General features: G+C 37.2%; 1 protein-coding gene across 6 annotated transcripts in view; it reads left to right on the top strand.

Moving 5' to 3' along the window:
• Nucleotides 1–16043, top strand: part of KANSL1 (KAT8 regulatory NSL complex subunit 1) — a 187607-nt gene that overhangs the window by 117369 nt on the left and 54195 nt on the right. For 5 of the 6 annotated variants that reach the window (XM_057536031.1, XM_057536028.1, XM_007175818.3 and 2 more), the window contains 2 exons: nt 7594–7735; nt 14862–14963. In XM_057536031.1, coding sequence (XP_057392014.1) covers nt 7594–7735; nt 14862–14963 — 244 coding nt within the window. The remainder of the gene's footprint in view (nt 1–7593; nt 7736–14861; nt 14964–16043) is intronic. The other variant, XM_057536029.1, reaches the window with a different exon arrangement.

Below are 16043 nucleotides of genomic sequence, written 5' to 3'. Positions count from 1 at the left end.
GCACGGGGGTAATGTCATTGAAGTTGTGGCTGAATACAATGTCTGTTCTGATGAACTACTTTGGATTTCATGTTTAGAGTAGAACTGCTTTAGATGACTCTGAAGCCCAACCCTCAAGAAACTCTTGAGAATTCTGTTGCTAATTGAAAACACCTATTTCCTGATTATGTCTGCCTCTTAGAGATTTCTTTTCATCTCTTTATTTCTCTTGTATCTTTTATGATATGGAATTGAAATCCAAGGTTTATATTTATTTAATAATTGTTCTTTTCTAATATACGTATTGTACTTTGCAGTTAGGATTACATCATTTTATGAATGCCACATCATGTGAGACTGATGTTGCTATTATTTCTAGAGGTCAATTTACATGTCTAGGATTATACAAGGTAAATAAAAGTAGTAACTTGACTTAAACCAATCTTCCTGCTCTTCCCTCTATTCTTTTCACACTGCTTTTGAGCTAGGTAGTTAATACTTGTATACACATTTTTTTTATGTGACTCTTAGTAATATTAAGATTTTACGTTCCTATCCCATAGAGACCCTCACTCTTAACCCTGGATACCGTGAGTCTAACAACTGTGTGCTCTGGATGTCTGATGGTGATCTCAGTTTTACTTAGTCTGCTTTATTGGTTTTTTATAAGTCATCTAAAGATCCTGGAGATTTCAGAATGTAGGTGTTTCAGACATTTTGCACATTTGGACGTAGCACATAACTATCGGATCAGTTTTGGTTGAAAATTGTACTGTGTAACTTGCTGCGGACAGTCATTTTACTTTTATCTTGTTAATGGAATCTGTATTTGCATAAAAGGGAAGAATTGGAGATAGGACTGAAATCAGAATCAAAGATGGAATTGCCACCATTCAGGCCTTTGCAGCATACTGTTGTTACTTTAATGAGATTTTAAAACATTCCTAGATCAGGGAAAAGTACAATCCACCAGCACTGTTCTACTGGACTTAAAGATTTCCCATCCTGGACTAGAACTAGGTGACTTAAAGGCAGCACTAGGTCAAGTGTTTGACATGGTTCAGTGCCTAGCTTTAGTGTTACTTCTGGGTAAATCAGCTTTTGCTGCAGTTTATCTTTGAGAAAAAGGAAGTACAGTATCTACCCCTGCTGTCTGTGGCAGCATTGAAGATAGGATTGATCAAATACAATCTCTTTTATTGAACTCATTGACAGTATGTTGGCAGTAAGGGGTGTAGCAAATCTTTGTCTTTTCTCTGTGTTAGTAGAAATTACATTCCTTGTTGTTTTTCTTTTAGTAAGGTTAGTGGTAACCACCTCTAAGTTAAGTGATTCTTAAGGTGTAGTAGAAAAGGTTTTATCATTGACACCTTTGAAGATTCAATGGATAATAATCTAATTTGTAATAAAAATGGAAGTAGCTTGGTCCTCACATTTAAGAGAAGTTAAATCTCCTTACATCAAAGTCCCCATGTTGATCTGTTTGTCCTCTTCTAATGAAACATTACCATTCAAGAGGATTTTAAAGAATTAAGAACAAAAATTAATCCCATTTTTGTTTTCTACGTTGGCCAACATGTAACCTGAACTCTAAATTTTCTAGTACTTTCCACTATTTAGCTTTAAAGTGTTTATAAATACGAGAGCTTTTTTAGAGGAAATGATTTTTTTGTTCAAGTAAATAATTATTCTTAGATCCCATAGAATATCTTAAGTTCTAGGTATGTGGTAATATTCTACTAACCCTGTAAAAAAAAAAGAACTATTAAAGCTCTGTAAGTTCACATAGCTAAAAAAGAGTCTATTTATACAACATACACTATTTTATACAAATAAATATTGGTACATAGCTGGCAACATTACAGTTTACTATTCATGTGATATTACAAAAGCAAATATTAGTACTGTATCTTTCTGCATTTAGGTAACCAAAAAGCAATTCATTGTGTAAAAGTTTAATGGATTTTTATACAGCACATGCAGACAAAGAAAATTTACCAGTAAAACATTTAATAAAAGCAAGGAACAAAATACGAGTTAAAATGAATTCCCATTCAGATAGTAAGTAGCCCAGTACATGTAGACATATATGCTGGTGCAAACTGGCATAAAGTACATGGCAGAACAACACCTTGGAAAGCATCCTAGTGTCCTGCACAGACAGCACAGAGCAATTATTTTACTAATTATTAGCACAGAGTAAGCAATAGGAAAGAGTTGAAAAGAACTCTGTGGACTGTTGGAATCCACATCTTTTTCTTCATTATTGATAATGACTGCAGTAGAAACCAGTTCATCATTATATTTGCGTAAGTATCACTCTGCAGCCTTAGTCACGTGTTCTATTTAAAGCATGACCCTACTTTTAAATCAGTGTCTCTTGTTTTGAGCTATAAATTATCAGAGTAGGGCTTCCCTGGTGGCGCAGTGGTTGAGAATCTGCCTGCCGATGCAGGGGACACGGGTTCGAGCCCTGGTCTGGGAAGATCCCACATGCCGCGGAGCAACTAGGCCCGTGAGCCACAACTACTGAGCCTGCACGTCTGGAGCCTGTGCTCCGCAACAAGAGAAGCCGCGATAGTGAGAGGCCCGCGCACCACGATGAAGAGTGGCCCCCGCTCGCCGCAACTAGAGAAAGCCCTCGCATAGAAACGAAGACCCAACGCAGCCAAAAATAAAAATAAAATAAAAAATTAAAAAAAAAATTATCAGAGTAATAAATTTACATTTTGAATATTAGGGGCAAAATCTACCTCTGCCTCTGGTAAACTGAGTTTCTGTGGCATGTTGTTTTTGCTGAGGAAACAAAAACATAAACTCTTACACTTGAAGCTGTTATTCTTGCACTATGTTTTGTGCTCTGCTCTGCCACTGGGGTGTGGTAACATCTTCACAGCTCACCTCAGGCTTGCTAAACGGTACACCTCCCACCTTTGTTAACAGTTCAGCTTTCTGTCCATGTTGCTGGTATTTTGAACACAAGATACTCTTTGGACACTTGGGGTGGGGTTTTCCATTTTTCATTAACTACCACATTGTGACAACTTCCTGCTGAAAATTACATCTGGTTAGAAACTGTCATATGACAAATGTATTTGTAGAATGAAACTTGTTCATAATTGGGGGTTGCAGTCCTCCCTTATTGCTGCCTGTCTTTAATTAGTTTATTTGTCTTTAATTAGTTTATTAGCCAATCTCCAAAAAAATATAACCAGGACGTTAGGTTTTGTATTGGTATTTAGAATAATACTTGTATATCAGCCTGTTAGTTTTGACCTTAAGAAAATTGAAAAGGGCTGTTCATTAATGTGAAAAGAAAAAATGTATTTATCCACCAAAGTTCTTGTGAACTGAAACGTTTTAAGGAATTTTCTTTTCCTTTTGTATTTTCAAGTTTTCACACAGTTAAAGTGTTGTGGTTTCTTTCTTATTTTTTCCTTGACCTCAGACAAGAAAGAAAAAGAGAAAAAATCCTTTTGGTTAAGATGTGTCGAAATTCAGAAATAACAAATAAGTTTCATCTTTCCTGCCAATTCAGAGTGCTTGATGTCCTGGAACACTTTCATGAGAAGGCTTATGAGCTAAGTTCAGGATCATTGGGAGAGACTGCCAGGATTCTTTGTCCACCAAGGGTGACTAAGGAGGAAGTGCTGTAAATTGGCCAAGAAATCATCTTTCCCTTGCTTTGGTTTTCAACATTAGAGTATTATTTTGGCTAGCCACTGTCAGTTGTTAAAAGAGATTTGTCTGGGAATAAACTGTCATTAAATGGATGTTGTGTTAATTTTATTAATCACTTTTTGGCTTCGAATTGCTGCCTTTTATGATATTTGACTCCCCTTCTACTTTGTTTCCTTGAAGACTTAGGATTTGTAAAGAAGCAGAGAAGCTGTGTGATTCCTTACACATAAGAGTGACAGGAAGAAGTAAGGTTTGAGGAGATTTTATTGAGGAGAAGTAATATGTGATTTATGTTAGGAGTGGGTAGTTAAGGAGTTATTGGAGTAGCCCATTGGTGGTAGATGGGGACTTGGTACTGTGGTAGCTTCAGACATGAAATGAACCTGTAAAACCAAGAGATTTTACAAGATAGGAAGGTTGCGAACCTTGAAGAGTAATGAAAGTTGGAAATGGGATATGAGGGTTAACTAGCTTTACCTCTTTTAGAAAAGGGGGGACATTTTTATTGTTCAAGAATGATCCAGAGGTTATTCTTGACCTCTTGAGGTTCTTTCCTGAATTTGGGCTGGTACTAGACCTGCAGCCAGTATTGAACCAGATAATTGTACTTAAAAAAGAAAGTATCTGTATATCTTGTGCTTTTTCCATTAAGGTTAGGGAACTATATGCCTTGTTTCTAAAGGGGAATAATTGGATAATACTTTATCACAATGGTTGGCTTCAATGGCTTATATTTGGACTGTATTGAAGTTAGTAAAATACTATTGCTATCCTTGATCTTAGTTATTATGGTATGATTAACTCATTTCTAATTCTACTATGGTTAGATTTGTTCTTTTATTATAATGTATTTCACCCTATCAGTGGACTATGTTAAACTTCACTTACAGTCACTAAAAATGTTTGTTAGTGAGTATGTAGAACCTGATTGGAGATGGGGCTAAGGGCAGTATGACTACTTCTTCTCTCTTGGAATAGAATTTTGTGGAAGATCATAAAATATTTTGGTTACAGAATATACCAGATGCCAGTTACCCCCTCTAATATTAAAGTTGCCATTTTCTATCAGACTTTTAGTTTTTAAAGAGCAGTTGAACATTACATTACAGTTAGAGCTAAAATCTAACTTCTTTTCTTTAATTTATTTATTTATTTATTTATTTATTTATTTATTATTTTGGCTGTGTTGGGTCTTCGTTGCTGCGCGCAGGCTTTCTCTAGTTGCGGCGAGCAGGGGCTACTCTTCGTTGTGGTGTGTGGGCTTCTCATTGCCGTGGCTTCTCTTTTTTGCAGACTATGGGCTCTAGAGCACGCGGGCTTCGGTAGTTGTGGCGCACGGGCTTAGTTGCTCCACAGCGTGTGGGATCTTCCCGGACCAGGGCTTGAACCCGTGTCCCCTGCATTGGCAGGCGGATTCTTAACCACTGCGCCACCAGGGAAGCCCCTAAAATCTAACTTCTTTATTTCCCTTCCCAGAGGTAAGGAGGACTCTGATCCTGAATTTGTTGTTTATCAGTTTTATGCATTTACTCTTTATGTATTGGTAACAGTTCTTTTTATATATATATATATAAATTTATTAATTTTTTGTTTATTTATTTTTGGCTGTGTTGGGTCTTTGTTGCTGCGCACGGGCTTTCTCTAGCTGTGGCAAGTGGGGGCTACTCTTCGTTGCGGTGCCCAGGCTTCTCAGTGTGGTGGCTTCTCTTGTTGTGGAGCACGGGCTGTAGGCGTGCGGGCTTCAGTAGTTGTGGCTCGAGGGCTCTAGAGCGCAGGCTCAGTAGTTGTGGCGCACGGGCTTAGTTCCTCCACTGCATGTGGGATCTTCCTGGACCAGGGCTCGAACCCGTGTCCCCTGCATTGTCAGGCGGATTCTTAACCACTGCGCCACCAGGGAAGTCCCAACAATTCTTATTATTGTTTTTTGGGTTTTTTTAAAGTTTTTGTATAGTTTTTCCATTCCACATTGTTGAGATTTAGTCGTGTTGAGACATATAGTAATAATTAAATTGATAAACAATACTCCATTAAATTCCTTTACTACTTGTGTGTATCTATAGTAGTACTTAACTTTGTTTAGCTTATTATTAGTTTTTATGTTTTTCCATTCAACATTGTTTTCTGAGATACAGTCATGTTGATACAGATAGTTCTGGTTAATATGTTTCTATTGCTATAGAAAAATCCAGTAAATTATAGTGTATCTATTTCCCTACTTTAGCAAATTAAATTGTAGCTAATTTTTAGCTATTACCAACTATTGCAGTGAACCTGTTTCTTCATGCAGATGTGCAGGTTATATTCTCAGAAATAGAATTTCATGATGGCTAGGTATACACATTTTCCACCTAGCCAAGTATTTCCAGATTACTCTGGAAAAGTGGTGGTGCCAGTTTTTATTATTGTTGGCAATGTATGAATTACTGTTTTCTACATCTCACCAACACTTGGTTTTTCCAATCTGGGTTTGAAATGACTTCTTAGTATTTGACCTACTAATATTTTAACCAAAATCTAACAAGGCCTGGCATATTTTTATGTGTTTATTGGCCATTTGGATCTCTCATGTGAATTTTTAATTTATTCATCTTTTGTTAGATTATCTTCTTCTTAAACCTCTTTGGTGGAGTTCTGTTATATATTCTGATGTGTTATTTTTAGTTTTATGTGTTACAGATATCTTTACCAACCAGTAGCTTGCCTTTAACTTTATTAAATCTTTTGCAGTATGTTGAAAATTAGCTAAAATTTTTGTGTGTCTTATTTAAGAAATCCTTCCCTGCCCTGAAGTTCCAAAGATAATCTTATTTAGGTTTGACTTTTCAGATTTAGGAATTCCAAAAATAGTGAATTATATCATAAAGAAAGGAAATAATTTTACTTTTTTCATGTAAAGAACTGGCACCTCAATGCCATTTATTGAATATATTCAGTCTTTTCTCACCGCTCTGAATGCCCATCTCTTTTATATATCCAGTTCTAAGTTTGGGAGTTCTGTATTCTGTCGCACTGGTCTTTTTGTTTTTCTAGACTGCCTTAATCACCATAGCTTTACCCTAAGTCTGTAGTGTGAGTTTTCACCATACTTTCTTTAGAATTTCTCTAGTGTTGTTCCTCCCCTCCACCATTGTGGATTTTTGGATGTTTGTAAGTTTCCAGTAACGACCCTGTGGTGGGGGAATTCCCTGGCAGCCCAGTGGTTAGGACTTCGCGCTCTCACTGCGGAGGCCCCGGGTTCAATCCCTGGTTGGGGAACTAAGATCCCATAAGCCGTGCAGCTCAGTCAAACAAACAAAAACCCTATGGGAGATTTGATTGGCGCTTATTTGAATTTGTAGGTAGATATGAAAATTGCCATCTTAAAAAATCTATCTCACCATTTATGTTGGTCTTTTGGTTTTATTATTTTCTCTGCAAAGATCTTTTGTGTATAATATTAGCATTTGTTAGTGTTGTAAATAGTTCTGTTTAAAAAAAATGAGTCTTTTCTACTTGTTGGCACTTGGAAACACTATTAATTTTGGTATGTTGATCTTTACTCGGCAACTTTGCTGAATTCTTGGTTAGGTTTATAATTTGCAGTGTCTTGGATTTTCTATGTAGATACGTAATCTTTGTTCTTTATGTGTCTTAAAGTAGAAAATATTTCTATCTCCTGAGAAATTAAAGCAATTCAGAAAAACTGTTTGCCACAGACAGGATCAGGATACTTAGAAGGCAGTTTCAGCTAGTTAATTTGGGAAGTATCTATGTGAAGAGTTTTATCCACGTGTGTCCTGTGACATACATACATACACATACATATAGTCTTAAGTTTTTCTTGACACTAGAGTTGGTCTGTATAAGGGCATTTAGACGTTAAAACCGTCCCACTCCCATTTAGTATAAATGTTGCTGCTACTCTTGGATTTCACTCAGTTTATTTCCTTTTAGGAGGCGCAGGTCAGAATGGAGATGGGCTGCAGACCGAGCAGCTATTGTCAGCCGCTGGAACTGGCTTCAGGCTCATGTTTCTGACTTGGAATATCGAATTCGGCAGCAAACAGATATTTACAAACAGATACGTGCTAATAAGGTAAGGGATAAGTGTCTGGTCTTTTTCAGCTCAGCTAAAAACTATCATTATCCCCTTTTCCCCATCCCTCAGTAACTCTTAACTATGTCAGAGAGAATGGTTTAATATGATCTGATATAGCGGTTTAATTTGTTTAAGAGCCTGGTGTTACTTAGCATAATGCAGACAACACTGTTAGAATATAATGTTAGATTAGCTCATGGGTTTAGAACAAAACAGTTTGAATATCTGGGCTAACAAGGAACATTTAAAAAAAGGCACTATTTAATATAAGCCATTGACCATACCTGCATGTTTGTTATATTTATGGAAAAGTGGTGATGACAGTATTTTCATCTTATTTTTTTTACTTAGATGCGTTTCTGTTTTACTGCTAAGCTTCCCTTGCTTTCTTGAGGAAGAATAAAGTTTTTCCTGAAAGATCATTCAGGCAAGATTAGACACTGGTGATTTCATTTTCCTTTGTTCTCCTGCTTGCAGTGGACTGACTCTTAATAATACAGCTTTTATCTTTAACAGTGATACTTGTATAGTTTTTCTTCTGAAAAATGTCCTGTGCTTATTTGGAGTTTGACTGGGGGATAAATGTACATGGAAAAGAAATCCATTCAGTAAATAGTTGAGTGACTGCTGTGTACCAGCACTGTTCTCCTTGGTGGGGTCACAGTGGTAAATAAAAATCCTTCTTTCTTGGTGCTTATGTTCTTGCAAGGTACTTATTGTGTTAGCTTGATGCAGTGACCTCCCTGACCTCCCTGACTGAACATGTGGGTCTAGATGAAGTATCTACTGCTCCTAAAAATAAGTGTCACAACGTTTTTGTCCTGCCTTAGAGCTGGTCAAAGCCTTAAGAAAATTGCTATATACCATGAACTGCATACATTAAATTAATTAGTAGACCAAGAGTTAAAGGATGACTAACTGACAAGATGAACAAAAGGGTAAGAGTTTGAAGTAAAAGTCCGGCAGCCTCCCTTATATATTATGTAAGCTTTTATTCCAAACATTTCACTGGAGCATTCTTTGAGCTTCTTCCCCAAATGGACTTATATGTAATTCTCCAGAAGTTCGGTAGAACATATTATAATTGAGGGCAAAGTCCAGAGGACTTACCTTAAAAAATAATAATAATAATTTGTTCCTTTAGGATAGGGAACACATTAAATCCTAACTTTAAAAGTTAGCTAGCGCAAATGAGGAATTAAATCTAAAAATATTCACCAAGGATGGTAAACATTATTATGCTTAGCTCTTTTTCACAAAGAAAATTAAGTGATATTTGTAGAATATGAGCTGGAATGTTGATAAAGAATATCTGGGAGATGACTGGATATGCCTATCCTGAGGAGAAAAACAGTCTTCCTCTGTCATGGACACCTCTTCAGTGTCTGGTTTTTTATAGCCAATAGTTAAGAGAGAATTTTCATATTTGAGAACTAGAGTCTCTTAGTAACAACTGAGATTATTAGAATGGTAGTCAGTCATATTTGTTGCTTTATCTATTTTATATATATATATTTATATATAAAATTATACGTACTGTGTGTTTATATATGTTTATATTAGTTCCTCATTATAAAACTACTGTATTTCATAGACTCAAAGATGCTGTTGATTGTAAGCTGCACCATTGTTATGTGCCACTAAGAAGTGATTTCAGTTAAACTAAGACATACCATCTGGAACACTGTTGTGTTTTAACTTTCATATTCAGTCAGCTTTTTTAAAAAAGTTGTTCCCATGTCTTAGAATGAGAAAGGAAAACAGTGTCTGTACCTTGAGTGTGGACTATATACAGGTACATTCATGTGTGTTATTTAATGCACAAAGCAACAGCTTACAGGCTTGTAAGAAGCAGAGCTAAATTTGAACTCAGGGCTATTTATCTGACCCCAAAGCATTTTCTGTCTAACATATTCTGCTGTTGTATCCTTTTCATCATTTCTCTTGAGCATATTTATTGAAATTTCACACCTGGTAAATAAAACTGAGGGGGAAGGCACAGGGACCTAGAGGGTTCTGTTGCTAAAGGAGACTTCTTTCTCTTAACACGCAGTCTTTCTCTTAACACACAATCTTCAACATCCGTGTCTAGTACAAAACATTATATTATTTTTTTATCCCTTCTTTTGACTGATCTGTCAGATTACACAGCGCCTGCTAACTAAAGATGGAAATGTTACTGGGAATGAGAGATGGAAGAACAATGAAACTTGTGGATAGAAAAGCTGCTGAATGAGAATAGCAGTAACCTAGAATACCTGTCTTCAGAATTGATGTAAAGCAGTTGAAGTTTCCATCTTCATAGGGTTATAAGGCATTATGGATAGCCACGTCTTGTCTAGGTAGCCCAGGACGATCTTGTGGTGCTGGTTTACAGTGAGGTCACTGATTTATCTTAAGGTGGGTAGGAAAGCTTGATCTATTTAGAATGAAGTAGGAAAGTGAGTATGTGAAATTGCACCTTAATTTTTGTTTTACAGATGAAGAGGTGGTTTTGTTTTTTTTCCTTGTACTTTGACTCCATTTGTTACCTGAAATTGGTAAAGGGAAAGCAGTTGACCCAAGTGTACAACTTATTTTTTTCTTTTCTTTCCTTTTTGCTTGCTTGCTTTGGCCCTGTTTTATAATCAGGCTTAGCACAGTTTCTTCTACCATTTCTTCCTTTTTTAGTTTTACTTCATTTTTTTTTCCTTTTTTTAATGTAGGACAGATTTGTATTTCCAGAGAGGAATAATTTATAAGGATGTGTTACGACTTCATGCAGCTGTGACCCTTCCCAATTTCTGTAGTCCTGTGTTCTCTAGTGTTTAGTTCTCTAGGCCTGGACAATCCAGGCATGGTCCTGGTTCTGACTTTAGGAAGTGATAGTGAAGGGTGGGGAGACTCTCCTGGCCTTTTAACCTTGGCTTTAGAGTGCAGCAGCCTTGAGGTTATTGCTGCTTGTGGCTAATGCCACAGCCGTGTAATGTTGACCCAGTATAAACCCCGAATGCTAGGGAATCCCAGCTTGGGGTTGCCATGACAAGTGTGGAGTGGAACTTCATGGAGTTTTCTTTGCTAATAATGACCTTTCCTTTCGTGATTATTAACTATATTTATTAAGTATATTTTAGGAAAATTTAAGTAATCATGTAGACCTCTCCATAAAGCCTTACTTCCATCAGTCTCTTCCTTAAGCTCTTCGTCTTTTCTGCTCTCACGTCATCTTCTCTAAACTTCTGTTATAGCACTGTCATTGTAATACTTTGCCTGCCTGTCTGTCTGAGGTAGACGAAGGTAGTAAGCTCCTTGTGAGTGGAATGTATTTTATTTATTTTCTTATTCTTAGGGTTTCACACCACCCAGCATGTGGTAGACACTCAATAAATGTCAGCTGAATGAACAGATTTTAGCTGTTCCTATGCTTTTTATTTGCTCATCTTCCTTTTAGTTGCTTTCATCCTTTTTGGTATGAGGTACAGTATAAAGGATTTAATGGTTGGTTTTGTATGCTACAATGAACAAACAAGAGTTTTGGGGGTCAGGGAAAGAATGCATGGGTGAATGGTAACATATGAATCAGCATAGCACTTGAGTAAATATTTGCAAAAATAGATTTGATTAAAACTAATGCACATTGAAAAGACCTTTCAACAGATTAATAGGAGCTCTATTGTTGCAGAGGCCAGAAACCTTTACTGACTCTCTGACTGTTCTCTTCCCTCACATCCCAAGAAGCATATTTGCATAACTGATTGATTCTGTCTTCAAATATATATATATATCCAGAATCCAACCACTTTGATCCAACAGCGGTTCTTTCTGCTCCTCTATTTACTATCCACTCATCCACATGTCAACACAATAGCAAATTGATCCTTTTAAACCATAAGTCAGATCATTGCTCCCTACTGCTTGAAACTCTCCAGTGATTTACCATCTGGACATAAAAGCTGAAAGACAGGGAGTTACAAGGCCCTGCACCCCGCTTACCTCCTCTGCCTTGAGCTTCTGCCTCAGACTCCACTCATTCATTTTCCTTCAGCCATACCAAATTCCTTCCAGTTCTTAAAGTTATCAAGCTGGCTCCAACCTTGAAACTGTTGCATTAGCTCTTCCTGCAGATATTCCCAAAGTTTGTTCCCAAGTTTCTTTCCAGTATTTGCTCAGACATCACCTTCTTGGTGCATTTTACCCTGACCGCCTAATATGAAAGAGTGCCTACTCCCACTTTATTATCCTCTCACTGTCCTTTAGTTTTTTAGCATTTAACACTTTCTAATGTGCAACGTAAATTTTACTTACTCATATTGTTGATACTCTGTCTTTGTCCCAGTATTAGAATTGTAAGCACTTTGAGGGATGAGTTTGGTTAGGAGTAGGGAGAAGGATATGTCTTCTTTCTTTTCCTGTACCCCCAGCACCTAAAAAATGTTTGATGAATGGAGACACGATGGCTTGATTTGAATGAATGAAAGCCAAAACAAAGATTAGCTGGGTCTAACTAACCCAGCTTTTATCCCTAGTTCTGCCACAGATTGGCCTATTGACATGACCTTCGACCTGCATCCTCCCTGGGTCTATAAAATGATGGAGAATAAATGGTCCCTACTAGGTCTTTTAAAGCTTTCACAGGAGGGTGTCTTTGTAGTCTCTCAGGTGTTTTTTAGAAATTATTTGGTAGTTTAAGGAGAAAAATTTCCCTTTGGAAAATATTGGCTGTTTTATCCTGACTTACCTTCTCACCTAAGAAAAATTGAGGGAGTAACTTTATACCTAATAGTTGGATTTATTTAGGCTCCTAGCTATAATTAATATAAACTTAATATTTTCTTGTTCAAGGGCAAAAAGTTTTTAACATAAAACTCAAAAAATAATTATTATGCATTTCCTTTCTTGGTGTATAACTCTGCTAGGGAATACGGGAGATTCGAATATATTTGTATTTTGTCTAAGTCCTCAAGGATCTTACCATTAGCTAACATTTAAATGACAAATTGAGGCAACAATAAATGAAATAAATAATTTGGCCTAAGATTCTGCTGTGGAAATGAGATTTAAATATACAGAATGTAAGATAAAATCACGATGCTTTAGGAAGTCTGGCAAAGTGGATAAAGAAAATAAGGGGCTCAGTTAACCAGGGACATTTTCTTGGAAGGAGGTGGGACTTGGCCTTGACAAGCTTTTTGAAGCATAACCTTTTGGATAGATAAATGTAAGAAAAGGGCAGAATCAATATAAACAAAGACATAAGAACAGGTAGTGGGTAGTATTGTAACCTTTAGTTGCATTTCTTTACCTACTACTTTGTAATAACTCCCAGCTCTCAACAACAACTTCATATATATTCAGACATTTTCTAGGAGATAATGCGGTTAGTGTAACAATATTTGGAGAAAGTAGTTGGAAATAGATAAATAAGGTAGGGACGGATTATGGACTTTTCCAAGATGAGTTTGGACTAGCTTTATATAGGAGATGGGGAGGTGGTTTAGGCTCTTAAGCAGAGAAGATGTTGAATGCAATATTCTGAGAAGGGAATGTTGTACAAAATAGCTGCTTTTTACAAACAGTTTTTACTTTGAAATGGAAAAGTTTGTGAGGTCTATTTTATGCTTCTGATTGAAACAAGAAAATATTTTGCAGCTAGGGCAAATGTTTCTTGCTTTCTTAATAACCTCTCCCTCTTTCTGCGGAGTCTCTGCTTCATTTTCTGCATAGCCTAGGTATAGTCTTATTCCAGAATAGGTAACTTGTTGTTTCTTTTACGGCGGGGGGGCGGGTGGGGAGGTCCTGTTTTTCTTCCCTTTTAAACTGAGGTGAAATTCCATTGTTCCTTCTTAACCACCACCGGACCCCCCATCTCTTACATCTCCTATTTCACGGAGATTTTTGTCTTAGAAATAACCCCAGGGACAGGATCCTCTGGTTCATTGGCTCACAAGAGCCTATGTCATAATGGCCTAGGGAGCTCAAATTGATAAGTCAAAGTCTTTAGGCCCTGAAATCTGTTGATATATTTTAGGATGTTCGTTGGGGGATTCTGATGCTGAGTCAAGATGATTGAGTCTAGTATTTTTCAATTTAGAGCTTGCATTAAGACTTACCAGGGAAGCTTTTTAAAAACAGAATACCCAGCTCCCCACCTCAGAGATTGTGAGTAGATTTGATGTTGGACCTGGGCAGGTATAGTTTGATAACGTTTCCCCCAAGTGATTCTAATACAAAATTTCCATTAAGAGCTTCTTATCAGTCAGATCTCCTTATTTTCTAGACCAGAGAAAGAGAACCAAAGAGCACTTGCATCCCAGTCTTTCTGTTCCAGTGTCATAACTGGATTTTGGTCACCTCTACTTGTGTTCATGGGAGATTCATGTCTGTGGTTTTTGTTTATTTTTCATAGTAAGCTAACTTCTGCCTTCACCAAGCTGGGCCCATGCTGGCTAAGGAGAGGATTTGTGGAGTCATTTAAAATTTCTTTTTACATTTTTTATTTTCTGGGATGAATGTAAAATCTGAACTTGAAATTGTCAAGCAGGAACCTAATCTGGAGTAATGCTTATGCTTGTGAGAAACAGGTGTCTTTGGAACAGTTTTAAGTTTTTGATTTCTAAGATACTTACCGTAGAGACTGTTCCAGCTTTGTTTCACCCGGTGGTTGTGGTTGCTCAGGAGAGCTGGTTTAGCTCATCATTTATAATTATAGCACTTCTAGTTTGGTCATCCTTAAGCCACATGTTTGGTCAAGTTAAGTAGAAAAACTGCATTGCTATTGTTAATATGGTATAGTCTGGTTGGTGATATAGTGTAAAATACCATACTCTGATAAAGATCCCAGATCTGAAAGATGTGAATAAAAGATGCTACAAGCCATGTAGGTCCGAACATTCAAGTGGAAGAAAGGGGAAGCTTGGGTTTGAGTCTTAGGCGGTATTCATGGCTACTGCTAGGGCCTTTTGTTGAAATCACTCTTGGAAGAGCAAAGCTGCTGGTGGTATATTTTGTTTCAGAACCATAGGATAAAGGAAAAGGCCTCTGGTAAACCAGAGGCCCCCCCCCCCCGCCCCTAACTCTTGATATTAACTCCTAAATTAAATTTGTAGCTTACACCACTTAAGCTGTTTTTCTCTCTGTCCTGCAGGGGTTGATAGTTCTTGGAGAGGCGCCTCCCCCAGAGCACACAACAGACTTATTTCTTCCACTTAGTTCTGAGGTGAAGACAGATCATGGGAATGATAAATTGGTAAGTATAAAAGACAGAAAAGGGAAAATGAGTGAGAATTTGAGGTGTAGCTTCAGCATAGTTTATTCTCTATAATAAGGATCCTTGCATTGGCTGAAGGAAGGGGTTGTATCCCCTTTTATCACCTCTGGCATTTTAAGCTCTGAATTCCTGAATACGGCACCACATGGCCCCTCATGCAGTTGTGTAGCTGACTTTAAAATTTAAAAGCAGCTTCTAACTCTCAAGACAGCACAGCCAGAGCAAGTGTGACATTATGGAATATTCCTGGGAATTAGGAGACCATGTGGCTCCGATAACTTTGATAAGTAAGGTAACCTTTCTGGGCCACTATAAAATGGAAGGGTCGGACTAGAGGTTTGACTCACAAAGATGTTGAAAATGGTGTTTGAGTTACCCCTTTAATTCTGTAATGAGGATAAAGCTGTCATTTTTTGTAATCTTCTGTTTCCTTAGAGCCTAGCTCAATTCCCTCGTCATGATTCCTTCCCTTTTCCTATTTGTCTCATTTTTCTTCTGAATTCCAAGACCACTTTTAATTTATTTCTTTCATATTTTTACTTTTCTCAAAAGGTCACGGGCTTTTATGAGTATTAACATTTCTTGTTTTAAGTAATTTGATCTAAGGAAAAGTAGATTTGTGATGAATGAAATTTGATTTTAGACTTAACAGAAAAGTTGCAAAAGCAGTACACAAGAGTCCCCACATATCCTTCCCCTGCTTCCCCTAGTGTTAACAGCTTGCATAACCATTGTTCAGTGTCAAAACTAGGAATTAACATTGATACGGACTACAGATTTTATTCCAGTTTCACTTATTTTCTCATTTATGCCGCCTTTTTTTGGTCCAGAGTTCCACATTCCATATAGTTGTCATATCTCTTTAAAGTCTCTTCCAGTGTGTGAGAGCACCTCAGTTTTTGTCTTTCATGACCTTGACACAAGAGTATTGGTAAGTTATTATGTGTAATGTTCCTCAGAATGGAGTTGCCAGACGTTTTTTCGTTAAAGGTTATGCATTTTTTGCAGTAATTCCACAGAAGTGATACTGTGCCCTTCTCAGTATACCATATTAGGGGT

This window comes from Balaenoptera acutorostrata, chromosome 20 (genome assembly GCF_949987535.1).
Source record: "Balaenoptera acutorostrata chromosome 20, mBalAcu1.1, whole genome shotgun sequence".
Taxonomy (NCBI): domain Eukaryota; kingdom Metazoa; phylum Chordata; class Mammalia; order Artiodactyla; family Balaenopteridae; genus Balaenoptera; species Balaenoptera acutorostrata.
Note: the sequence above shows the minus strand (reverse complement) of the source record. Positions and strands in the feature narration are given on the sequence as shown.